The following is a 25,130-nucleotide window of genomic DNA, read 5'->3' as shown; positions in this document are numbered from 1 at the left end:
GGTTTTTTGGCCTTTTTGACTCAATTTGGAAAGTTATTATCAACACTGATGCTACCAACTCTGTTCTCCACCTGTTATATTCTAGTTCTACAGATTGCAGGCCCTTAAGTCATTTTTAGTTTGGGGAAGCATAAACCTCAGGGAGGAGAGATGTTTGCTGATGGATGCTAGAGGGGAGGGTAAGAAAGAGAAGGGGGAAGGCAGAGGGATGAGGAGAAGCAGCCAGCCTCTCAGACTGTCCTTCTCTGCTGTGCTTGCCTGTGTTTCTAGGTACGCCGTATTCAACGAGGATGGGTCCCTGGCTGAGCTCAAGGGCTTCGAGGTCAAACGCCGTGGGGAGCTGCAGCTGATTAAAATCTTCCAGTCCTCAGTGTTTGAGGCCTTCCTTAAGGGCAGCACCCTAGAAGAAGTGTATGGCTCTGTTGCCAAGGTGGCTGATTACTGGCTGGACGTGCTGTACAGCAAGGTAAGGCAGCCCTCCTCACCTGGCTCTGAGGGTCCTGCAGTCAGAATGGGTCCTGGTAAGCAAAGTGACAGGTGAACTCAAGGCTAATTCTGATGAAATCCCATGACTTCCTTAGTTCCAAGGCCTCTCAGAATCCCCCCTTAACTTCTGTATCCAGGGACAGAGTTCGGTGAAGGAAACGAATAGCATGGTAATGAGCGAGGTGTAAGCTGTTTGCCCTCAGACAGGCCCCTTGGACTCCTCATCGCTGAGGAAAGCTGCTGGCTCCTCAGGTGGCCCAAGTCTCTTCTCTTCTCCCTCCTGGTTCCTCCTTTCCCCGTCTTTCTCTTCCTTTTAGGAGAAAAATCAATTCTCTGTCTTTCCTCTTTCTACAGTCTTCGTGCTAATAGTTGAATAAACGTTTCTTGATGTTTTTCTACAAAGTTTAATAAAAGAAAAAGCTAAGGTTTTGTGTGTGGTGTAAGTGTTGCTGTACACTGGATTGAGACAGCCCTGTGGCATTACTGCCTTCAGCTCACCAGGCTAGAGAAACACAGACTTTCACCTGGAGAAAAGTCCCGGGAGAGCTTAGGGTGTTGCTCTCTTCCTTCTGTGTGACGTTTCGCCCATTGCCTCTTTCTGCAGGCAGCTAACATGCCTGATTCTGAGCTATTTGAGCTGATCTCTGAGAACCGTTCAATGTCTCGGAAACTGGAAGATTATGGGGAGCAGAAGTCGACGTCCATTAGCACGGCCAAGCGCCTGGCTGAGTTCCTGGGAGATCAGATGGTGAAGGACGCAGGGCTGAGTTGCCGCTACATCATCTCCCGGAAGCCTGAGGGGTCTCCAGTCACAGAGAGGTAAGTGTTTCCACTGTTAAGGAAGGAATTCCTTAAGGGTCTTGTGTGCTCATGTTGAAAACCTGCCTTTGTTGTGGAACCTCTTTCCCTCCATAGAGAGATGAGCTTCCTTAAACGGTGCAGGGATACTCAGCAGTCAGAAAAGGGAGAAACTGAGCCTTGGACCCCTGCAGATCAGAAGACAGGCACGCTTGTTGGGGCTCTGATGGGGCCCCTGAGAGGGCGTGTTGAGCCCGTCCACCTGGAGCCCAGAGAGTCTGGGTTCCTGGGAGGCCAGGCTGAGAGTGCCCTCTCAGTCAGGCATAGGGGAGTGGGGTCATCTTGGAGGGTCTGCTATGATGGGCCCCATCACAAGGTCCAGTTCAGGTTTAGAGCAGGGCTGCAGATCGCTCACACCCCCGAGGAGGCTGATGCGCACTTTCAGAGTTGGGGTGGTTGGAGCACAGCTGCATGTTACAGCACTGTAGAGCAGGAGAAGCAGGCTGTAGGGTGACATGTACATACAGTGTACTTCCACTTGGTAACGTTTACACACATAGAAAATACTCTTATTTTTCTATGGGTACACACAATAGGAGTGCTGTAAAAGCATGCGTGGGATTGATAAACACCAAGATAAACATTGTGTTTACTTCTTTCTTCCTTTCTTTCTTTCTTTCTTTTTCTTTCTTTCTTTCTTTCTTTCTTTCTTTCTTTCTTTCTTTCTTTCTTTCTTTCTCTTTCTTTCTTTCTTTCCTTTCTTTCTTTCTTTCCTTTCTTTCTTTCTTTCCTTTCTTTCTTTCTTTCCTTTCTTTCTTTCTTTCCTTTCTTTCTTTCTTTCTCTTTCTTTCTTTCTTTCTTTCTTTCTTTCTTTCTTTCTTTCTTTCTTTCTTTCTTTCTTTCTTTCTTTCTTTCTCTCTCTCTCTTTCTCTGTCTCTCTCTCTCTCTCTTTCTTTCCTTATTTATTGGCTACATTCGGTCTTCGTTGCTGCTCATGGGCTTTCTCTAGTTGTAGAGACTGGGGGCTACTCTTCATTGTGGTACGTGGGCTTCTCATTGTGATGGCTTCTCTTGTTGTAGAGCATGGGCTTTAGGCGTGTGGGCTTCAGTAGTTGTGGCACGTGGACTCAATATTTGTGGCTCATGGGCTCTAGAGCTCAGGCTCAGTAGTTGTAGTGCATGGCCTTAGTTGCATGTGGGATCTTCCCAGACCAGGGCTCGAACCTGTATCCCCTGTGTTGGCAGGTGGATTCTTAACCACTGCGCCACCAGGGAAACTCCAACATTGTGTTTACTTCTGTATGAGCAGTGTCAGGAGAGCTACACAGGGGACTTCATCATCATCTTTATTTTTTAATCCATGAAATAAAAATGGCAGAGCCATTTTCATAGGACTAGGTGGTGGGTGCACAGGTGTCTGTTATGTTCTTTCTAAGTTTCTTCATGATATTTCACAATAAAAAATTTCTCCAGTGAAAGAAAGAAGGGTTGTGACAGTTGCCCTGTTGCTTTGCTAGTGATGTGAAAACTGGCTTCATTTTCAGGCAAGCAGGTGTGCTCTTTCTGTATTTTACCCAATGAATAACATTTTTTAAGTGTTTAATTTTATACAGGCCCATGAATATATAATTTATGTGAGGACACTTGTAAACAGCTCAGTTAACAGTGGCCAGAGACCAGATGGCCAAAGGTAGGGGATTGTACATTAAACCATGGTTTGTTTTTTTTGTTTTTTTTTTAAATTAATTTAGTTATTTATTTTATTGGCTGTGTTGGGTTTTTTTTTGCTGTGCGCCGGCTTTCTTTTTTAGTTGCAGTGAGTGGGGGGTACTCTTCGTTGTGGTGCATGGGCTCCTCATTGCTGTGGCTTCTCTTGTTGTGGAGCACGGGCTCTAGGCACTTGGGCTTCAGTAGCTGCAGCACATGGGCTCAATAGTTGTGGCTCAAGGGCTCTAAAGCACAGGCTCAATAGTTGTGGCGCATGGGCTTAATTGCTTTCCAGCATGTGGGATCTTCCTGAAGCAGGGATTGAACGCATGTCCCCTGCATTGGCAGGCAGATTCTTAATCACCGCGCCACCTAGGAAGCCCCTAAACCATGGTATTTTAATATGATGAAGTATTTTTTTAAGAACTTTTATTGAGATATAATTGACATAAAATAAACTGCACATATTTAAAGTGTACAATTTGATTTTTTTTTCTTGTTAGTAATGTATATATAGTAATCCCAATCTCCCAATTCATCCCACCCCAAGCCCCCCCAACCCCCCCACACTTTCCCCACTTGGTGTCCACATGTTTCCTCTCTACATCTGTGTCTCTATTTCTGCCTTGCAAACTGGTTGATTTGTACCATTTTTCTATATTCCGCATATATGTGTTAATATACGATATTTGTTTTTCTCTTTCTGACTCAGATGAGGTATTATTTAGTTATTAAGTATGATAAACATCAGATATAGGTATAATTTTTGCAAAATAATTACATTAAATAAAAACATTGGTGACAAAGTGGGTCATAAGTACTTATTTTCATGTAAAATACATGTATACTTGATAAGCATTATGACTGGATTTAGGGAGATTTTCACATTTGTGAGTTTTGTGTCTCTTCTCACCCAGGGCCATTCCACTCGCCATTTTCCAGGCAGAGCCCACAGTGAGGAAGCACTTTCTCCGGAAATGGCTTAAGAGCTCTTCCCTTCAAGACTTTGATATTCGCACGGTGAGTGCTGATGTTTTTCTATTCTCAGAAGTTTAGGAGGAAAACTGGACAGGGCAGAGTATCCCTGACTCCGGTCACCTTTTTGTCTGGAGATTTCAGTCTTGATTTCCTCCTTTCTGTTATGTAATGAATGAGGAAACAATTACATTTTAGGGCAAAACTGGAGAAGCTAGATGCGGGGGAGGCCCTTTTAACTGTTCTCTTGAACAGTTGGGTTCTGGCACAGGGTTTTAGCGCTGGCTCGGCCCTTGCTAGTCCTGACCCTGGGAGAGTCGTTTGCACTCTCCACTTGGGTTTCCTCCTCTGTGAAGTGGGGCCTTTCATCGTGGAATTTCTAAGAGGATTAAGTGAGACACATGAAGTGTTTGTTCAGCGCAGTGCTCGGTGCAGAGCGAGGCGTGCTGCTGCCGCTCTCCTCTCTCCTCTCACGTGCCCACTGTTGCTGGCTTCCCACACCTCAGATTCTGGATTGGGACTACTACATCGAGCGGCTGGGAAGTGCCATACAGAAGATCATCACCATCCCTGCGGCGCTGCAGCAGGTGAGGCTGAGCGCCAGTGCAGACGGGGCCTGGGGTGGCTGGAAAGCCACAGAAACCTGGGCCTGGCCCAGAGTAACAGTCATATCACCTTCATGTAGTTGATATCACCTTCATGTAGGTGAAGAACCCAGTACCACGTGTCAAACACCCTGACTGGCTGCACAAAAAACTTCTGGAGAAGAATGACATCTACAAGCAGAAGAAAATCAGTGAGCTTTTCATCCTGGAGGGCAAGAGACAGGTAATGGGGCCTGGCCCAGGACAACAGAGGCTGTGACCGTTGGGGCTGGGCAGGGTCCCGTGGGCACACAGGGCGCCAAAGCCTCCATACTGTTGTCCATAATTTCAGATGCTTCCACTCAAACATCTAGAATGTTTTTTTCTTTCTAAAAATATACACCTTGATGCTTTATCCTTTAATTCCTCCCAGTGTTCTTTGTTGTGATGAGAAATGTGAATCATCAGTTTAGGGTGAAGAACTCTTATCTGTAAATATAGGGTGTACTAATTAGACTCAGTAACTTGGAATGCATTGAGACTTCAGTTTTCTAAAGTGTAAAAAAAATACTGAAGACAGTATAACGAAAAGCATAGCTAAAATCAGAAGAGCAAGAAGAAAATTGTCAGGTGCTGAAAATGAAAAGAGAGTTTTAACCAGAGCAGTATATAAACTGAAAACCAGAGTCTCATTGAATTTTTAAAGTCTAACTTTATCTTATTTGTAAGAGCTATACTTAAAAGGGCTAAAAAGGATTAAAAGGATGAAAAAACATATATATCAGGTAAATATTAACCAGAACAAAGCTGATGTAGCTATATTAGTGCCAGACAAAAAAAATTTAGGCTAAAAAAGTATTAGTAGGGATAAGGATGGTATTAAATGATACCAAGAGGCACAGTTCACTAGAAGCATAGAATAATTCTAATAGTTTAGCTTCAAATTAAATAATGTAAAAGTTACCTAGCTAGAAGAAGAAGTTGACATCTAATCAGTTTGGGATTTTAACACTTCACTCTCAATTAATAAATCGAGCAGACCAAAAGCTAGTAGAAATGTGTATGGTTGGAATGACACAATTGCTAACTAGATTTAGTAGCTACCTAAGTTTAATTAACAAATAGAACCTTGCACCCAGTAATTAAAGAATACACATTCTTTTCAGAAACACCTAAAATAAAACTGTCTGTATGCTGCAAAGTGCATTGAGCCATTAAAATGAGGAATAGAAAGTGGATGCCTGTTGCCACCACTTCTGTTCAGAATTGTTTGCAGGTCCTGGCCAGCACAATCCAAGAAAAGGAAGTTAGATTTTAAGGATAGAAAGACATAAAACTAATCATTTGCAGATAATAACACAGAAAATTGTTTTAACTAATAAGACATTTCAGCAAGATCATTAGATACAAAGCTGATATATAAAAATCTATAGCTTTCTTTTATACTAGAGACAATTAGATTTTTTTTTGGCCATGTAGCATGCAGGATCTTAGTTCCCCAACCAGGAATTGAACCCACGTCCCCTGCAGTGGAAGCACGGAGTCTTAACCACTGGACCACCAGGGCATTCCCTAGAAAATATTTTTTGAAGGACACCATTTATGATGGTGGTATATAATATACCAAGGAATAAATCATGGTGACAAAATGTGTGTAAAACTTACAGGAAAAAAGTATACAACTGTATCGAAGAGTAGAAAAATTCACCTAAATAAGTAGGGAGATATACCATGTTCATATGAGGATATGGTGATTTGCCCCAAGGTAATCTGTAAAATTCAGTGTAATTCCAGTTAAAATATCTGCAAAAAGTTTTGTTTTGTTTTAAATACTTATTTACTTGGTTGCACCGGGTCTTAGTTTCAGCATGTAGGATTTTTTCGTTGTGGTGCACAGGCTCTTCATAGTGGCACATAGGCGTCTTTCTAGTTATGGCGCTCTGGCTCCAGAGCAAGCTAGCTCAGTAGTTGTGGCATGTGGGATCTGACTTTCCTGACCAGGCTTCGAACCCATGTCCCTTGCATTGGAAGGCGGATTCTTAACCACTAGATCACCAGAGAAGTCCCGCAAGAAGTTTTTTGATGAAACTTGATAGTCTAATCCTAAAATTCACATGAAGAACAAGGATAAGAAAAATGAAAACAATTTTGAAGGTTAAGAACGGGAAGTTTGTCTTATGTAACAAGACATGTGGAAAGTCTTATTAAGGCAAGACCATACAGCATTAGAACTAATGGGACCCTAGAAACAGATACAAATGCGTATGGGAGCTCGGTCTATCACAGTTAGTGTTATTATACATGATTAAGGAGAAGGGCATGCTTTTTCAATAAGTGATGCTGGGAGAAATGTTTTTTCATATTTTTTTAAAGCTCTTTATTGGAGTATAATTGCTTTGCACTGTTGTGCCAGTTTCTGCTGTACAACAAAGTGAACCAGCCACATTTATGCATGTATCCCCATATCCCCTCCCTCCCACCCTCCTTTATCCCACCCCTCCAAGCCATCACCAGTCATTGAGTTAATCTCCCTGTGTCACGCAGCAGCTTCCCACTAGCTATCCACCCTACATTTGGTAGTGTATATAGGTCAATGCCACTGCCTAACTTTGCCCCAGCTTCCCTTTGCGCCACCCACACCCCCACCCCCACCCCCCCCACCCCGGTGTCCTCAAGTCCACCTCTACATCTGCATCTCCATTCCTGCCCTGTCACTGGGCCCATCAGCACCATCCTTTTAGATTCCATATATGTGTTAGCATACACTATTTGTTTTTCTCTTTCTGGCTTACTTCTCTCTGTATGACAGTCTCTAGGTCCATTCACCTCACTATAAATAACTCAATTTCATTCCTTTTTATGATTGAGTAGTATTCCATTGTATATATGTACCACATCTTCTTTATCCATTCATCTGTTGATGGGCATTTAGGTTGCCTTCCATGTCCTGGCTATTGTAAATAGTGCTGCAGTGAACATTGTGATACATGTTTCTTTTTGGATTATGGTTTTCTCAGGATATATGCCCAGTAGTGGGATTGCTGGGTCATATGGTCATTGTGTTTTTAGTTTTTTAAGGAACCTCCATACTGTTCTCCATAGTGGCTGTACCAATTTACATTCCCACGAACAGTGCAGGAGGGTTCCCTTTTATCCACACCCTCTCCAGTATTTATTGTTTCTAGATTTTTTGATGATGGACATTATGACCAGTGTGAGGTGATAACCTCATGTGGCTTTGACTTGCATTTCTCTAATGATTAGTAATGTTGAGCATCTTTTCATGTGTTTGTGAGCCATCTGCATGTCTTCTTTGAAGAAATGTCTATTTAGGTCTTCTGCCCATTTTTGGGTTGGGTTATTTGCTTTTTTGATATTGAGCTGCATAAGCTGCTTGTATATTTTAGAGATTAATCCTTTGTCAGTTGCTTCGTTGGCAAATATTTTCTCCCATTCTGAGGGTTGCCCTCTTGTTTATGGTTTCTTTTTCTGTGCAAAAGCTTTTAAGTTTCATTAGGTCCCATTTGTTTATTTTTGATTTTATTTCCATTATTCTAGGAGGTGGATCAAAAAAGGTATTGCTTTATGATTTATGTCATAGAGTGTGTTTTTTCATAAGAAGTAAGTAGCTTTCTCACACTGAATATGAAAACTAATTCAGATAAAGATCAAATTGGAAAAGAAAACAACTGTTTGGAAAAAAAACGGGAGGCTATCTTTATGATGCTGGGGTAGAAAGAGCTTCTTAAGGCGTGCATAAAAACACAGATCACAAAGGGAAGGACTGATAAATTCAACTAAATTGTAAATTTTCTATAGTCAAACAAGAATGGTAGAATGTTGGTATTTATTGAATCTGAGTTACAGGAATGTGGGTGTTCATTACTGTACTTTTGTAATTTTTATAATAAAAAGTAAAAAATACACAAACTTTCTTATAGCACAGAAGTCACCATAAAGAGACAGGTCATAATTCGAAGAAGATATTTGGAGTGTATGAAAGTTAGAAATGGTCCATAAGCATGTATATTATTCTTCTCTTGCTGTGTAGCAGATGGTCCCAGAACCTAGCAGCTTAAATAACACAGGTGTATTATTATCTTGTACTTTTGTGGCCTGTGGTTCTGGAATCTGGGCACAGCTTATCTAGGTCCACTAGCTCAGGGTCTCCCACAGACTGTAATCAGCTGTCAGCCGGGACTGTGGTCTCATCTGAAGACTTCCCCAGCCACTGGGGAAGGATGTGCTTCCAAGCTCACTCTGGTGGCTGATGGCAGGATTCACTAGTGGAGCTGTCCTCATTTCTTTGCTCCATGGGCCTCTCCAGAGGACAGCTCAGAGCCTGGCAGCTGACTTTGGAGCAAGCACTGGATAAGAGCCACAGAGAGTGCCAGAAGTGCAGAGGTCACTGTATTTTATAATCTGATCTCAGAATGATATCCTGTCACTTCTCTTGTAATCTGTTCATTAGAGGCAGGTCATTGGGTCCAGCCCACACTCAGGAGGGAGTCATGAACACCTGGAGGTGGGGTCATTGGGGCCATTCTAGAAGACTGCCTACCCCAGGGTCAACCCCACTGTCAGTTAGGTAAATGCAGAATGAAACATTTAGATAGCACGTCACACCAAAAAATGAGTATGTTGACATCAAGTATTAACACATGTGGGGAAATAGGAGCTTGTCTGTGTTTCTGGTGGGAATGTGAGCACAAGGTCTTCACGCAGCATGTGGAAGGATGGTTGTTGAACCCAGTTTCTCGTTCTGAAAGAGTGGAAATTAACCATTCTTCATTTTAGAATGTCATGGATAGATAAGCTGATTTATTTGCATAATGGAATATCCTGCAGTTAGAATGGTCAATGTCCACATGTATCAATAGGAATCAGTTTCAAAAATATATCATTGAGTAAAAAAAGGAAGTTGCAGTAGAATGTGTACCGTGCGCCTCTATTCATATAAAACTGCAGCTTAAAGTAACGGTGTATGGGTTTATAGATGTGGAATAAAAGTACAAAATGTGTGGGGAGAGTGATGGGTACTGTGCTTGGGCTGGGGGGGGGGGGCGTTTACCTATTCTTTGCAGTATTTTATTTCTTATGAAAAGGAGACAGTTCTGGAGGAAACACAGAAAAATGTAAACATTCATTTCATAATGGTGGCACCTGAGTGACATTTTGTCTGAGCTTTTCACTATTAAAAGTTTAAAGTTAGATTAGTCTGTAAATGAATATGTTTGTGTACTAGTATTTTACTTTACTCAGAGGTGCACTTATGGTGGATTTCTGTAAGTGGGATTTATGGAGAGAGAGCTGTTTTAAGGCTCCTTTGGATGTCTGCAGGTGGGCGTGGCCCAGGCTTCAGAAGGTGCCCAGAGCCATGGCACCCCTGACATGGAGGACTTCGGCCTCCCAAAGCCACTCCGTCCAGCAGTGCCTGTTGCTACCAAGAGGAAGCGTATCCTCTGGGAGAGCCAGGAGGAGTCGCAGGGCCTGGAGCTGACAGTGCCCTGGCAGGAGATCTTGGGGCAGCCTCCGGCGCTCGGAACCACCCAGGCAAGAATCCTCGGGGCGTCTGGAGTGGCCGGTGGGAGGCGGGAGCAGGGACGCTGGTCAGGACTGACCTGTGATGAGCGTCTCCCTGTGGGGTCTGCCAAGCCGCACGGGGGCCTGGGCTGGGGCTCAACCCCTGAGGAAGCTGGCTAGCTGTGCCCAGTTCTTACAGAGTGCTTGGGGGCTGCAAGGCTTAGTTGCCGTGGAAGGGTGTTTCTGTTTTACTGCCTGCTCAGCTGTATTTCCTGGCTCCTCCTCTTGACCTGTCCCACCACCCATCCCAGGAAGAGTGGCTGGTCTGGCTCCGGTTCCACAAGAAGAAGTGGCAGCTTCAGGCTCGACAGCGCCTTGCTCAGAAGAAGAGGCGTCGTCTGGACGGGGCAGAGGGCACGCTGAGGCCTGGGGCCATCCGAGAGGGGCCCTCCGCAGGGCTGGGGGGCTTCTTCCAAAGAACTGCTCGCAGCATTCTTGACCTCCCGTGGCAGATTGTGCAGGTGTGGACAGCGCCAGCAGGAGGGCGGGACCCTGAGGGCAGGAGGCATGGCTGATGGCAAGGCGTATCTGGCCAGGCCATGATCCTGGGCCTTGGTCTGGAGTGGAGCGGGAAGGCCAGGGCTTTACCTTTGTGCCTCTGTGATGCGGCTGGTGCTGGAGGCCACCTGGGAGATGCCCTGTCCACAGATGTTGAGTGCTTTCTGTGACAAGGTGAGACATTCACTCCCGTGCGACCTGTGTTTCCCTTTCAGATCAGCGAGACCAGCCAGGCTGGCTTGTTCAGGCTGTGGGCTGTCATCAGCAGTGACCTGTATTGCATCAAGCTGAACATCCCCCGGGTGTTCTACGTGAACCAGCGGGTGGCCAAAGCAGAGGAAGGCCCTTCCTATCGGAAGGTACGGGGCAGGGCAGCTGGTGTTGCTGGTCACTGAGGTCAGCTGTCAGCTCAGCCTCTGAGGCTGTCTCCACTGCAGCAGAGGCCATGTAAAGATTTGGGCTTTGCCGATACAAAGACCTAGTGAGCTTTGTGACCTTTAGTGAGGTGTTCTGGAGCCTCCATCTTCTGAAAACCTTCTCGGGATGCTGTAAAGATTAATTGAAATGATGCTGTGAAGCACGGAGTGAATGCTCGGTGACAGTAGCTGTGGGTGTCGTCCTTGCTGTGTCATCCTCTTGCATCTGATGTCCATGTAGCAGGGAAAGGACTGGGCGGACGTTTGTCAGAGGCTGCAGGCTCTGTCTCTGTTAACAGCTTTATTGGGGTATAATTCATATGCCATACAGTTCACCCATTTAAAGTATGCGATTCAGTGGCTTTTAGTATATTCACAATTATGCAGCCATCTCCACCGTCAGTCTTAGAATGTTTTCATCACCCCCCAAAGAAAGCCTGGGCCCCTCAGCAGCCTCTCTCCTCTCCCAGCCCTCAGTAAGCACTGGTCCACACTCTACCTCTAGATTAGCCTGTTGTGGACATTTCACATACGTGGAATCCTACAGTGGGTGGTCCTCCTCTCAGCTGTGGTGTCCTCAGAGGCCAAGCTCATTTACTGAGCAAATGAGCATGTTTCTTGGTTGGGCGCTAGGAATTGATTAACAGGTTGACTTCTAGTTGAGGAGATGAGACTCGAGTATTTGTAACTGGCAACTCGACCAGGTGGAGGAGGCTTCCGGAGAAGGTGAAACTCGATTCCCACCAGAAGGTTCAGCAGAATGTGGCTCTAGAAAGAGGACAGGGAGGGTGTTGGGCAGCAGAGAACAGATGGTCGGGAATTCTGTAGCTTTCCTGGGTGTGATGTGATGAAAGTTTGTAGGAGAACATCCTTCCCTGTAGGATGCTTCTCCCTTTGGGCACCCCTCTCCTGCTCTCTCCTCGCCAGGGCTCCCACACTCTCTGCTGCTCCAGTGGCTCCTTTCCTAGTCATCTGTCCAGGAAAACATGGCTTCTCTCGGGGTTTTGCTTCTTGCACCCTTTGGTTAAACCCAGGAGAGAAAAAGGAAAATAAAGCAGGAACACCTGCGTCTCACAGTCTGGGAGCTTGTCTGCCTTTTAGAGGCCTCAAGCGGCTTCTTCTTTTTTTTTTTTTTTTAAGAACTTTTGAGATACAGTTAACATACAATAAACTGCGTATATTTAGAGTGTACGATTTGGTATCCCAATCTCCCAGTTCATTCCCCCCAACCGTCCTCGCTTTCCCCACTTGGTGTCCATATGTTTGTTCTCTACATCTGTGTCTCTATTTCTGCCTTAAAAACCGATTGATTTGTACCATTTTTCTATATTCCAGGCAGCTTCTTGAAGTTATACCCAGCCCTTCTCATTTTACTCATTGGGAGAGACGGGCTGAGGGGTTTACTCCATGTTTGTGGGCACCAGAAGTCCTAGGCCTGTTTGAATGATGCATGTCTGTGTGTAAAAGGTGTGCACGTGCGTGTGCCCATGCACTGTAGCAAACATTACCACTTAGCTCAGGTGTGGGGTGAGGTCATCACCATATTGTGTCACCAGGTGAATCGAGTCCTTCCTCGCTCCAATGCAGTCTACAATCTCTATGAGTATTCTGTGCCAGAGGACATGTACCAGGAACACATCAACGAGATCAACACTGAGCTGGCGGCTCCAGACATCGAGGGCGTATACGAGACTCAGGTAACTGTTTTCCCAGCTGAACTGTGTGAGGACCCATCTGGATGGCATAAAGGGGAACAGGCCCCACAGAGGCGTGGACAGGCTGGCAGCAGCGGCTCTGGATTCCAGGACACAGTGAATCTCAGCAGCGCATCTGCCGAAGATGGCCTGCGGCCCATGCCCTCCCCTCTCAGCCCTCACACCGCCCTGTCTGCCCGCTTCCAGGTTCCATTATTGTTTCGGGCCCTGGTGCACCTGGGCTGTGTGTGTGTCGTCAATAAACAGCTGGTGAGGCATCTTTCAGGCTGGGAGGCAGAAACCTTCGCCCTTGAGCACCTGGAGATGCGCTCTCTGGCACAGTTCAGCTACCTGGAACCAGGTATGGCATGTGCTGGCCACCCTTGCTTGGCCCTGCCTCCCACACATCTCAGGGTGACAGGCCATGTCCTCCTGCAGGGAGCATCCGCCACATCTACCTGTACCACCATGCACAGGGCCACAAAGCTCTCTTCGGCGTCTTCATGCCCTCACAGCGCAAGGCATCTGTGTTTGTGTTGGATACCGTGAGTTCCAGGCCAGGCTGTGGGAGAGCCTTGCTGGGGAGGAACGCATCCCTGGGCAGGAAAATCCTGCACCCCCCTCCCCCCATTGCTGCCTTGTTTCCAGAAGCCTTTGCCCGAGAATTAGAAGTGGATCTGTAGAGGTAGCCCTGCCACCCATGTCCACTCTCAGGACTGCCCACCTCCCTTCCTGCAGGGAGAGGGGCTGACCCAGCCCTTGTTTGTGTAGGTGCGAAGCAACCAGATGCCCAGCCTCAGCGCCCTGTACTCAGCCGAGCACAGCCTCCTGTTGGAGAAAGTGGGCCCTGAGCTCCTGCCCCCTCCAAAGCACACTTTTGAAGTTCGGGCTGAAACAGACTTGAAGGTCATCTGCAGAGCCATCCAGCGCTTCCTGCTGGCCTACAAAGTGCGTGCCAGCAGGGTCCCACGCCATGCGAGCCCCCTCCCTCTCCCGTCCCCCAGGCCAGGTCCACCCAGCTGCTGTTTTCCCTGCACCTAGGAGGAGCGCCGTGGGCCCACACTCATCGCTGTGCAGTCCAACTGGGAGCTGAAGAGGCTGGCTGGCGAAGTTCCCGTCCTGGAGGAATTCCCGCTGGTGCCCGTCCGTGTGGCTGATAAGATCAGCTACGGGGTCCTGGACTGGCAGCGCCACGGAGCCCGCCGCATGATCCGGCACTACCTCAACCTGGACACGTGTCTGTCCCAGGCCTTCGAGATGAGCAGGTGAGCCAAGCGGAGGGTGTTGCAGGCTGTCTCGGTTGTCGCCAGCCTCCCTGGTCTCTGATGGCAAGTCGGCCTTCCTGCTTCCCCTGTTGCTGTCCCCTCCTGGGGCTCACCGCATGCCCCTGCAGGTACTTCCATGTCCCCATTGGGAATCTACCTGAGGACATCTCTACCTTTGGCTCCGACCTCTTCTTTGCCCGCCACCTCCAGCGCCACAATCACTTGCTCTGGCTGTCTCCCACGTCACGCCCTGATCTGGGTGGGAAGGAGGCTGACGACAACCGGCTCATCATGGAGTTTGATGGCCAAGCCCCAGTGGAGATCAACAGCTCAGGCTGTTACTCCACAGGTGAGAGGCGAGGCGCTCGGGGCCTGGGCTGCTGTTCTGCCGTCCATGGCCATTCTGGTGGGAACGCTGGGCTGGGCTGGGCTGGGCTGGGCTGGGAGCTGAGCCTGCGGGGCCTTTGCGGCTGTGGGCTCTGTAGTCAGCCGCCCCCAGCAGCAGGGGTTTTCCTGAGATAGTGCTTGCTGGGTTGGGCTCCACACCCAGGAGGGGTCAGTGCACCAGCGGTGGTGTGTGTGTGCAGTGTGCGTGGAGCTGGACATTCAGAACCTGGCCGTCAACACCATCCTGCAGTCTCACCACGTCAATGACATGGAGGGGGCCGACAGCATGGGCATCAGCTTCGACGTGATCCAGCAGGCCTCCCTGGAGGACATGATCACGGGCAACCAGGCCACCAGCGCCCCCGCCAGCTACGACGAGACAGCCCTCTGCTCCAGCACCTTCAGGTACTGGGGGCCTGCTACCCTGAGAACATCACCTGACCTTTTGTTGTCCTTGTGCCCTCTCCTCTCCAAAGGCCGAACAAACAGTTTGGTATCTAGAAGCAGCAGTAGAAATCTTATTCTCTGTCCTTGTTTTGGAAACCAAGAGCTAAGACAGTGTCACTGGGGCTTCCCTCTGCCTGGTCAGAAACCAACATAGGCCCGGGCTACTTCCTCCGCTCACAGGTTTTTTGCCGCCCTCCAGGTATGGGTGACAGTTCCAGGTGCTGCATTCTGGCCCCCTTCCTGTGGCCAGAGGCGTGCCTGCGGGAAATTGCCAGCTTACTTGGCGTGTGGGTGTTTGTCGAGTATCTGCTGTGGGATGCACAGCAGGACATGAGCGCGGGTTAAGCCACACAGAAAGCAGTGCGAGTTACAGGGTTTGGGAATCGGGAGAGAATTGCACTGGTGACACGGGCAGGGAGCACGTGTGCTCTCCACAGCCCCACTAGGTGATACTGCTGTCACCCATTGTAGAGAAGAGGAAACCGAGGCCCTGTGCTTGTGGTCATACTGCAGTTGAGGGGAAGGGTTGGTGTTCAAGAGCAAGTCTTGTGATTCCAGAACTGTTTCCTTCAACTGCCACTCCTGTTGCCTTCTCACGGGAGGAGGACAGAACTGGAGGGAGGGGGCTGCAGGCCAGGGTACTGGTGGAAAGAAAGGTTCAGGGGCCAAAAGGTGCATGGTGTGGTTAGGGCCGAGGGCTGTCTGGGCAGACAAGTAGACAGTTTTGTCCCGAAAGGTGGTTGGTCAGACTGGAGGAGGCAGAACCGTCACACTGAGGGCATGGCTTTGTGATGGCTGTTTGCAGAGTCATCTGGGGCAGTGAAACTGGGTCAGTCTGGTAAGGCAGACAGTCAGGACTGTGACTGGCACAGGGGAGAGGGGCCTGTAGGTCTCTGTTATGAGTCTGGCCCTGGTTCTCGCAGCAGGTGAGGTGCCTTCTTGAAGGGCACCCCTATTTTCTCAGCTCTGCCCTGGCACTGGCCATAGGGAAAGCTTGAAAGGCTGTGCTGAGTGCGGTGGTGTTGAGGGGTGCAGATGAGTTACAGAGAGCTGAGGAGTGGATTTGAACAGTGAGAAGGGAGGGGGCAAAGGTGACAGTGGAACAGGGACGAGCTGGTGCCAACAACAGTGGGGGGCATCCTCTGAACCCCTCCTGCAGGATCCTGAAGAGCATGGTGGTGGGCTGGGTGAAGGAGATCACGCAGTACCGCAACATTTACGCCGACAACCAGGTGATGCACTTCTACCGCTGGCTGCGGTCCCCGGCCTCTCTGCTCCACGACCCCGCCCTGCACCGCACACTGCACAGCATGATGAAGAAGCTCTTCCTGCAGTGAGTGCCGCCCTTGGCTTCCTCAGGCCCCAGACCAGAAAGATGGCTAGGCAGCACCTCTGGGGTCCAGAGCCCACTTCTGGGCTAATGGTCCTTAGCGATCAGAGGGGTCCTGGGAAGAGTGCAGCTGCCATCGCAGCTCCCAGAGATGGCTGTGTGGTACATAGTCTCTTAGCTGCTTTTTTGTAAGTCATTGTACACTGTGTTTGTTGTTCTGCACCTTGCTTGCCTTCGTTAACAGTAGGTCTTGGAGAGCTGTGTGTGGTTGTACCATGCTAATGCACGTGTAGGCTGCTCCCACAACTTTTGCTGTCACAGTAACCAGCCAAGGAGTGGCCTTGTGCATGGGGTCATGCACGCATGTCTGTAGAACAGTCTCCAGGAGGTAATACTGTTGCAGGTCTGATAGATGTTATCAAGTAAATCTAGATAGGTAAATGCTCATTTGATCAGTATTGTCAGAGAGCTCCCTGTGAAGGTCGTACAGTTGATTGTTCTCCCAGCGATGACTGGAAGTGCGTGTCCCCACTCTGAGCCCCACCCACGTGGCAGGTATTATTGCCAACCTGATGGGATAAAATGCTCTCTTGGTATACCCTTTTTTTTTAATCCTTGTTATGAATGAAATTGAACTTCCTCTTCATATCCTTTGCCCGTTTTTCTCTAGTTTTTTTTTCTCTAGTTTTTTTTTTTCTCTCATTGAATTGTATGAGTTCTAGATAAAAATAAGCCACTTTTCTTTGATGTCAGTTGCACATTTTTATCTCAGTCTTTGTCTGGTTTTGTTTATGATAGGGTTTTGCCATGCAGACCTCTTCGCTCTCTGTTGCTTCTGGATTCTAAGAATGTTTTCTGCTTCAGGATGAACAGCTTTTTTCTCACAGTGTCTTCTGGTTTTCTCTGGTGTCTTGACCCTTGATTCTGAACTTGGTCTGCAGGCTCATCGCTGAGTTCAAGCGCCTGGGGTCGTCGGTCGTCTATGCCAACTTCAACCGCATAATCCTGTGCACCAAGAAGCGGCGAGTGGAGGACGCCCTTGCCTACGTGGAGTACATCACCAGCAGGTGTCAGCATCCCTGTACCCTTCGTTCAACTGTGTCTTCTCTTATCCATTTACCTACTGCTGGCAGGCTTCCTTACCATGTCTCATAGTGTGGCTCTGTTGGTAACAAATGCTTTCTGCCTTGGATATCTGAAAAAGCCTTTATTTCACCTTTGTTTTTGAAAGATATTTTTTGCTGGGCATAGAATTTCAGGTGGATCTTTTTTGAAAGTTTTTTTTTTTTCCATCTTTGTGTTTCTTTTTGGATTACTTCTGTTGTTATGTCCTTAAATTCACTGATCTTCTGTGGTGTTTAATCAACCATCAATCCCATCTAGTACATTTTTCATTCCAGACATGACAGTTTTCATCTCTAGAAGCTTGGTTTGGGTCTTATACATTTCTAGAGTCTACTTGTTCAGTCTTCCCCCGAGTTCTTTATTTATTTATTTGTTTATTTATTTATTGGCTGTATTGGGTCTTCATTACTGTGTGAGTGCTTTCTGTAGTTGGGGAGATTGGGGGCTGCTCTTTGTTGTGGTGCATGGGCTTCTCATTGTGGTGGCTTCTCTTCTTGTGGAGCATGGGCTCTAGGCACTCGGGCTTCAGTAGTTGTGGCATGCGGGCTCAGTAGTTGTGGCTCACAGGCTCTAGAGCACAGCCTCCGTAGTTGTGGCGCATGGGCTTAGTTGCTTCTCAGCACATGGGATCTTCCCGACCCAGGGATCAAACCTGTGTCCTCTGCATTGGCAGGCGGATTCTTAACCACGGCACAACCGGGGAAGTCCCTCTTCTCCTTGTTATATGTTGTGTTTCTTTGCTTCTTTGCACACCTGGTGATATAGGACAGGATGCCAGACAGTAAGAATTTTGGCTTGTCGGGTACTTTTGCATTCCTGTAGATATTCTTGAGCTTTATGTTATGTTACTTGGAACCAGTTTGGTCCTTTTGGGCATTTTTTGAGATGTATAGGTAGAGCCAGAGCAGTGTTTAGTCTAGGGCTCATTATTCCTGCTGTTGAAGCAAGATTTCTGGGAGCACAGCTGCACATGCCTCTGAGTTTTGAGGCTGTGACGGTAGTGGGAGCAGGCACTCCAGGCCTGGTGTGGTTTTCTCACACACGCGTGTGATCCGTGCTCTGCTCAATGCTGGAGGGCAAGCCTCGGTGCTCCCGGGGGTTCCCTTTGCAGCTCTCGCCTCTCATCCCCTCAGCACCGGTCCCTGTTTCCCCCTCCCGGTTAGATGCAGACATCTTCTTAGGATTATGTTTATCATTTTCCCTAGAAAATTTGAGGGATGATAAAATGTGAATCCACTTTCTATTCATTTGCAAATAAGTAGCGGGGGAAAAGATAATAAAAGAAGGAAAGTGAAGAAAGGGGGGGACACTTGAATTCATTTAAGCAATTTCTGTTTTGCTTCTTTTTAGCATCCATTCTAAAGAGATCTTCCATTCTTTGACAATCTCTTTCTCTCGATGCTGGGAATTTCTTCTCTGGATGGACCCCTCTAACTATGGTGGCATCAAAGGAGAGGTTCCATCTCGTGTTCACTGTGGGCAGGTAAGAGGCAACCAGTCTTGGGGAGCTGAGGTTGGAATCTGAAGCAACACTAGGGATCCCTTCATATGCCTGGTGGTCACAGACCCCGTGCCAGGCATGGTTCTAGGCCCCAGTCATGGTTCTAGGCCCCAATCATGTGGCAGTAAACATGAGGGAGTCCTTGCCTTCCCGGAGTCTGTGAGGGCAGAGATCACAAACAAGCAAGCAGCTAGACACAGATGGCAGTGTCTGCAGTGGGGAGGGCTCAGGTGGGGTAACGTGAGCCACGGGGCAGGGGCTGTTGTGGTTGGGAAGGTCCAGGAGCCCTCTCAGGAGGCGATGGGACTGCAGTGTGAGGCTCCTGTGAGTTATGGAACAGGCAGGGACAGTGGTCACAGATGGGGGCAGAGAGCTGGCTGTGGCCAGGCCACTTGGGCTTGAGGGTTCCCGTGGAGACTTAGCTTTTAGTGACAGGGAGATTCTGAGTGGAGAAGCATTAGCGCCTGACTTCCACTTGGGTCCTGAGTGGACAGCACGGCAGGAAGCCAAGGTCTGAGTGGAACCCAGTTAGTGTCAGCCAGGGCAGGATACGAGGCAGAGTGGAGTCAAGGAGAAGGACTCAGGTAGGTATTGAAGGTGGGCTGCACAGGTCAGCAGAATGAATGTGGGGTGATGCCCGTGGGCACAGGGGTGATGTCTAAGTGTGTAGGTTGTGTGTGTGGGCTGTGCCCGGGTGTGTGAGCCCTGATGGACGGGGCAAGAGAGCAACTGTGGTGAGAGGAGAGCCGTGCTTGGCTGGGGCACATGGTGTTTGCCGAGCCTGAAGTTTGCTTAACACGCACAAGGTGGAGTTGCAGAGGTCAGGTGCTGGCGGGGCGTCTGGGGAAGGGCTGGGGGTGGGAACTTGGGGTCATCCTTGAGCCTGGCAGCTGGGACTGGTGAGATCACCTGGGGGTGAATGTGCTTTGAGAGGACTGAGCCCACCCGGGGGAGGTCCCCGTGGAGGAAGCCACCAGTGGGGGGGGGAGCTGGGGGAGGGGAGAGCACCCCCAGAAGGAAGGCGTCCTGCTGCTGAGCGCAGACAGGAAACAAAGGCTTCCCTTGGTGCTGGGATGGGAGGGAATGAAGTGCAGGCCGTGTAGACGAGTCCAGACAAATCCAGGGAGGGCAGTGGTGGCTGCTGCTCTGAAGGATGGCAACTGTCAGAGTTCAGGTGTTGAAATGAAAGATGCCGTGGAGTGGGGACCTCGGTCAGGTGGGGGCATCTGCCATAGAGCTGGATCTTTAGTAGAACCGTCTGTTAAAGTGAACCCTTTGAAAGTGCAAGTGAGGGTAACAGGAAGCCGTGTACCAAGTGCTCCTGTGCACCAGTCTCGTTATTTACACGACCTTGTTCTTAGAGCCATCCTGCAGGAATCTCACCTGGGCTTGGAGGGGGGGACAGCTTGACAAACAGGACACGAGACAGACCCAGGCTCCACCTGGGCACTCCCTGTGTACGGTGCCGCTGTGGGCAGACGTGACTGGGATTGTCTCTGTGTCACAGCAAGACTCCCCAGAAGAGGGCAGAGCAAAGGGGGAGGAACCTGAGGAGGAGGAGGAGGAGGAAGAAGAGGAGGAAGAGGGAGGCGCACAGGAGCTGGATGTCGAGGACTTGCTGGAAAACAACTGGAACATCCTGCAGTTCCTGCCGCAGGCAGCCTCCTGCCAGAGCTACTTCCTCATGATCGTTTCAGGTGAGTTGTCCACACTTTCCATCACGTCTGAGTCACGAAGTGGGAATAACTTGGACCTGGTGGGAGCATGCCAGTGTTGGGGCTCCTGAAAGGTGCCCTGGCCACACAGCACCGTGAGAGGCAGGGAGGAGACCCTGGGCCTCTGCCCAGGCCCTCGACCTCTCACAGAACCTCACAGTGAGGAAGGCTGCCTGGGGCGTCACAAAGGCTTCGTAGCCCTGCACCCAAGGTTTGTACATGTGCACATACAGTAACTAAAGTAACACAGCATTGTAAATCAACGATGCTCCAGTAAAAAAATTTTAAAAATAAAAGGTTTAGTGTTATGAACCGAGTTATTTAGGTTGATGTGCAAATGAAGTGTGTAAGTTAAACACCCGTTATAATTCAGAGCTAATCATTAAAACAGAAATAGTTGATGAAGGGCATCATAAGTTACACTGTCAGCAGACGCGTGGACGTCGATGGAGGTGCACCCATGTGTATAGTGACAGAGGTAGTTCCGTTTATAATTATTTTATATTTTGTCAACTTGTCTTTGAGTCCTTCACTTTCTGAAGTTCTCTTCTGGAATGTATGGGCCTGGTGGAGTCTTTGGAGAGGTGTGCTGAACCTGGAAGTCAGGGCGAGCCCTCTGTCTTGCCGTCCAGTATGAAGGCTGATGTGTGTTGCCATAGTTGTGCAGCATGGGCTTGGGCTTCAGTGAGTGCCCTGCTTGTCCCTTTCTCTAATTGACTTTGGCTCATCTCGGTGCAGCAAATAGAATCATCGCTAATAATCACATTTTAGCCTAGTCTGGCCGGCGGTGTGACCAGCCAGCAGTGCCCCCGGGTTCTGGGGTGTTCGCGGCATGACTGACTGTTGAGGCCTGTGGCCTGAGCCTGCCCTCTCTCTGCAGCGTACATCGTGGCCGTGTACCACAGCATGAAGGAAGAGCTGAGACGCAGCATCCCGGGCAGCACCCCCGTGAGGAGGAGGGGGCCCAGCCAGCTCTCCCAGGAGGCCCAAGGGGAGGCCGGAGCTCTTCCTGGTGAGCGCCCTTGCCGCGTGAGGCCGCTACTGTGTGCTCCTCAGGGGTCCCCAGCTCCTTCCCCCGTGTCCTTATCGCCATGCAAAATACGAAGCAGGCACCATGTTGCTTCTCTTCCCAGGAATGATCACCTTCTCACAAGATTACGTGGCAAATGAACTCACTCAGAACTTCTTCACCATCACGCAGAAGATTCAGAAGAAAGTCACGGGCTCTCGGAACTCGACTGAGCTCTCAGAAATGTTTCCTGTCCTCCCCGGTTCTCACCTACTGCTCAATAACCCCGCTTTGGAGTTCATCAAATATGTGTGCAAGGTGAGGACGTTCCCACTGATGTGTGTGCAGGTCATTCCTTTCTTCCACAGACCCTCACTGCACTCACTCCATGCACCTGCTGTGGGAAAGACCTCTGTCCTAGCAGAGCCCACACTCCACTGATGGGGCACAAGTCAGTGAGGGACAGGTGAGCTCAGAGAGCACAGGTGCTGAGAATTGGGCTCAGGCGGGACAGGTGAGGAAGGCCCCCTAATGGGGCCTGGGGCTGAGACCACTGGGACTGAGAGGATCTGGCCATGGGTGGGTCTGAGGGAAGAAGGAAGTCTGGGCAGAGGGGATGCAGAGACCCTGGGGAGGGATGATCTGGAGGTGCTGGAGAAAGGTGAGCAGGTGAGCAGTGGAACGGCAGGTGCTCATGGATCACAGAGCAGGAACTGGATAGGGCTTCTGAAACACCCAGGCTGCTGTGGAGCTGAAGAGGAGAGCTTGCTCAGACGCTAAATGCCTTTCTAGGAAAGGTGGGCTGAATCAGACAACGGGATAATATTACCAGATAAGGGCCCAGAAGGCGCCATCTCTTACAGAGCACTTTTCCATCCATTAAGTTACCTCCCAGCAAACCGCGCTTCACAGTGATCAAGTGGTTTGTGATTGTGCTGGAGAAATGGTTTAGTGTAGCATTTTAATTCCTTGGTAGACTTCAGAATTTTTAAGTTTTATTTTTATTAAAGTATAATTTACAGGGACTTCCCTGGTGCTCCAGTGGCTAAGACTCTGTGCTCCCAATGCAGGGGGGCCCAGGCTGGATCCCTGGTCAGGGAACCGGATTCCATATGCTGCAACTGAGAGTCTGAATGCCGCAACTGAAGATCCCGCATGCGGCAACAGGCCAAACATGGCTAAATAGATAACATGCAGTAAAATTCACTATTTTTAGTGTGCACTCCATGAAGCACACAGTCATGTGTTCACCACCACAGTCAGGGCACAGATGAGTACATCACCCTCCAGAGTGCCCCACCCCTGGCACGTGCTGAGCCATCTGTCCCCATGTTTATTTACCTTTTGAAAGTTGCATGCAGTGGAAGTCACTCTCTGTGGAGTGCAGTTGTTGGAGTTTTCCCAGGTGGATAGAGCTGGCCATCAACAGCAGGTACAAAACGGTCACCACCCCAGAGAGTCCCCCGAGCTTCCCATGGGGCTTAAGCCCTCCTCTCACCTGCAGCCCTGGAACCGCCAATCTGTCTTCTCTCTCTGTGTCGTGACCTCTTCCAGAATGTCACACGAGTGGAATGGTTGGTTATGTAGCCTCTTAGGTCTGACTTCCTTCACTCAGCAAAATGCACCTGGGGTTCTTCCATGTCGCTGCTTGTCTCAGGGCTTCATTCTTTCCTGCTGCAGAACCATGCTCTGTTGTGCAGGAGAACCACATTTCCCCAGTTGAAGGACAAAAAGGGTTGAGCTTCTGGTGTCATATCTAAGAAATCTTTGCTTTAACCAAGATCACAAAGTTTTCTTCTTATGTTTTCTTCTGGAAGTTTTATAGTTTTAGGTTTTATATTAGTATGTGATCCATTTTGAGTTAATTTTTATACGATGTGCATATTATAAGTTGAGGTTCGTATTCTGCTTAAGCGTATCCAATTATTCCAGCACTATGTGCTGAAAAAAGTAGCCTTTCTCCATTTAATGATGTTTGTGCTTTTTTCAAAACTTAACTGACCATATATGTGTGTGGGTCTGTTTCTGGGTCTCCATCAATCTAAATATCTGTCTGTCCTGCAACACCACACTGTCTTACTCTCTGTAACTATCAGTAAGTCTTGAAATCAGGTAGTATGAATGCTTTAACTTACTTCTTCTTTTTCAAAATGATTTTGACTCTTTTAGCTCCTTTGCCTTTCCTTATAAATTTCAAACCAGCATATCAACTTCTCTCTCCCCCCCCCCCCCCAAATCCCTATGTATTGTTGATTGCAGTTGTTTGGAGTCTGTGGATTAACTCGGGGAGAATTGATATCTTAAAGCTGAGGTGCCCAGCCCGTGAACCACTGTATCTTTCCACTCATTTAAGTTCTCTTTGATTTCCTTCAGCATAAAAATACTGCACATACTTGCATCTCAGGTTTCTATGGTTTGGTACCATTGTAATGGCACTGATTTATTATTATTATTTATTTTATTTTATTTTATTTTACTTGGCTGTGCCAGGTTTTAGTTGCAGCATGCAGGATCTAATTCCCTGACCAGAGATTGAACCCGGGCCCCCTGCATTGGGAGCATGGAGTCCTAACTGCTGCACCACCAGGGAAGTCCCGGGACTGATTTTTTTTAAACTTCAATTTCCACTTGTTTACTGCTAATATATAGAAATACGTGGATTTTTATATATTGACTTTGTATCTTACAACCATACTAAACTTATTCTGGTAGCTTTTTTGTAAATCTTTTGGGATTTTCTGTGTAAGTAGATATTTGTGAACAGAGATGGTTTACTTCTTCCTTTGCAATCTGTATCCCTTTTATTTCTTTTTCTTGCCCTAAAGCACTGAATAGGAATTCCAATACAGTGGGTGTTTTTTTTGGGGGGGGGGGTTATTTTTTTATTGTCCGTGTTGGGTCTTCGTTGCTTCGTGAGGGCGTTCTCTAGTTGCAGTGAGCAGGGGCTACTCTTTGTGGCAGTGCTCACGCTTGTCAGTGCTGTGGCTTCTCTTGTGGTGGAGCATGGGCTCTAGGCGGGCAGGCTTCAGTAGTTGCAGCACACAGGCTCAGTAGTTGTGGTTCGCAGGCTCTAGAGCGCAGGCTCAGTAGTTGTGGTGCACGGGCTTAGTTGCTCTGCGGCATGTGGGATCTTCCCAGACCAGGGATCAAACCCATGTCCCCTGCATTGGAGGCATGGGGTCTTAACCACTGGACTACCAGGGAAGTCCCATCCTCAGAGTGTTAATCATGAATGGATGTTGAATTTTGTTAAGGGCTTTTTCTGCATCAGTTGAGATGGTTGTGTTGGTTTTTATTCATTCATCGATTGATATGGTGAATTACACTGATTTTCAAATGCTGATCCAGCCTTGCGTTCCTGTAGTAAATTGCTGTTGGTCATGAAATCAGTGGGTTCATTCTGCTGCTGTTTTGTTGAGGATGTTTGAGTCTGTGCGTGTGACAGTTGTTCACTGTAGTCGTCTTGTGCTGTCTTTGTCCCATGTTGGTATCAGGGTGATGCTGGCCTCACAAGATAAGTTAGGAGTGTTCTCCCTCTTGTGTTTTCTGGAAGAGTGTGTAGAATCAGTATTACTTCTTCCTTAATGTTTGGTACATTCACTTTCATTTT

The 25,130-nt window shown here is 48.3% G+C and overlaps 1 protein-coding gene across 7 annotated transcripts in view; it reads left to right on the top strand.

Moving 5' to 3' along the window:
- Positions 1–25,130, top strand: part of POLE (DNA polymerase epsilon, catalytic subunit) — a 59,240-nt gene that overhangs the window by 29,107 nt on the left and 5,003 nt on the right. For 5 of the 7 annotated variants that reach the window (XM_057744299.1, XM_057744302.1, XM_057744305.1 and 2 more), the window contains 21 exons: positions 271–466; positions 1,091–1,305; positions 3,909–4,011; positions 4,473–4,553; positions 4,672–4,794; positions 9,891–10,103; positions 10,385–10,594; positions 10,847–10,990; positions 12,604–12,744; positions 12,949–13,102; positions 13,180–13,286; positions 13,513–13,689; positions 13,783–14,006; positions 14,135–14,355; positions 14,594–14,798; positions 16,000–16,173; positions 17,112–17,237; positions 18,646–18,778; positions 20,304–20,493; positions 21,392–21,523; positions 21,645–21,838. In XM_057744299.1, the coding sequence (XP_057600282.1) occupies positions 271–466; positions 1,091–1,305; positions 3,909–4,011; positions 4,473–4,553; positions 4,672–4,794; positions 9,891–10,103; positions 10,385–10,594; positions 10,847–10,990; positions 12,604–12,744; positions 12,949–13,102; positions 13,180–13,286; positions 13,513–13,689; positions 13,783–14,006; positions 14,135–14,355; positions 14,594–14,798; positions 16,000–16,173; positions 17,112–17,237; positions 18,646–18,778; positions 20,304–20,493; positions 21,392–21,523; positions 21,645–21,838 (3,463 nt within the window). Of the gene's footprint in view, positions 1–270; positions 467–1,090; positions 1,306–3,908; positions 4,012–4,472; positions 4,554–4,671; positions 4,795–9,890; positions 10,104–10,384; positions 10,595–10,846; positions 10,991–12,603; positions 12,745–12,948; positions 13,103–13,179; positions 13,287–13,512; positions 13,690–13,782; positions 14,007–14,134; positions 14,356–14,556; positions 14,799–15,999; positions 16,174–17,111; positions 17,238–18,645; positions 18,779–20,303; positions 20,494–21,391; positions 21,524–21,644; positions 21,839–25,130 lie in introns of all 7 variants that reach the window. The other 2 variants (XM_057744303.1, XM_057744301.1) reach the window with 2 other exon arrangements.

The sequence above is a fragment of the Hippopotamus amphibius genome, chromosome 8 (assembly GCF_030028045.1).
Source record: "Hippopotamus amphibius kiboko isolate mHipAmp2 chromosome 8, mHipAmp2.hap2, whole genome shotgun sequence".
NCBI lineage: Eukaryota > Metazoa > Chordata > Mammalia > Artiodactyla > Hippopotamidae > Hippopotamus > Hippopotamus amphibius.
This window is presented reverse-complemented; position numbering and strand designations above follow the sequence as displayed.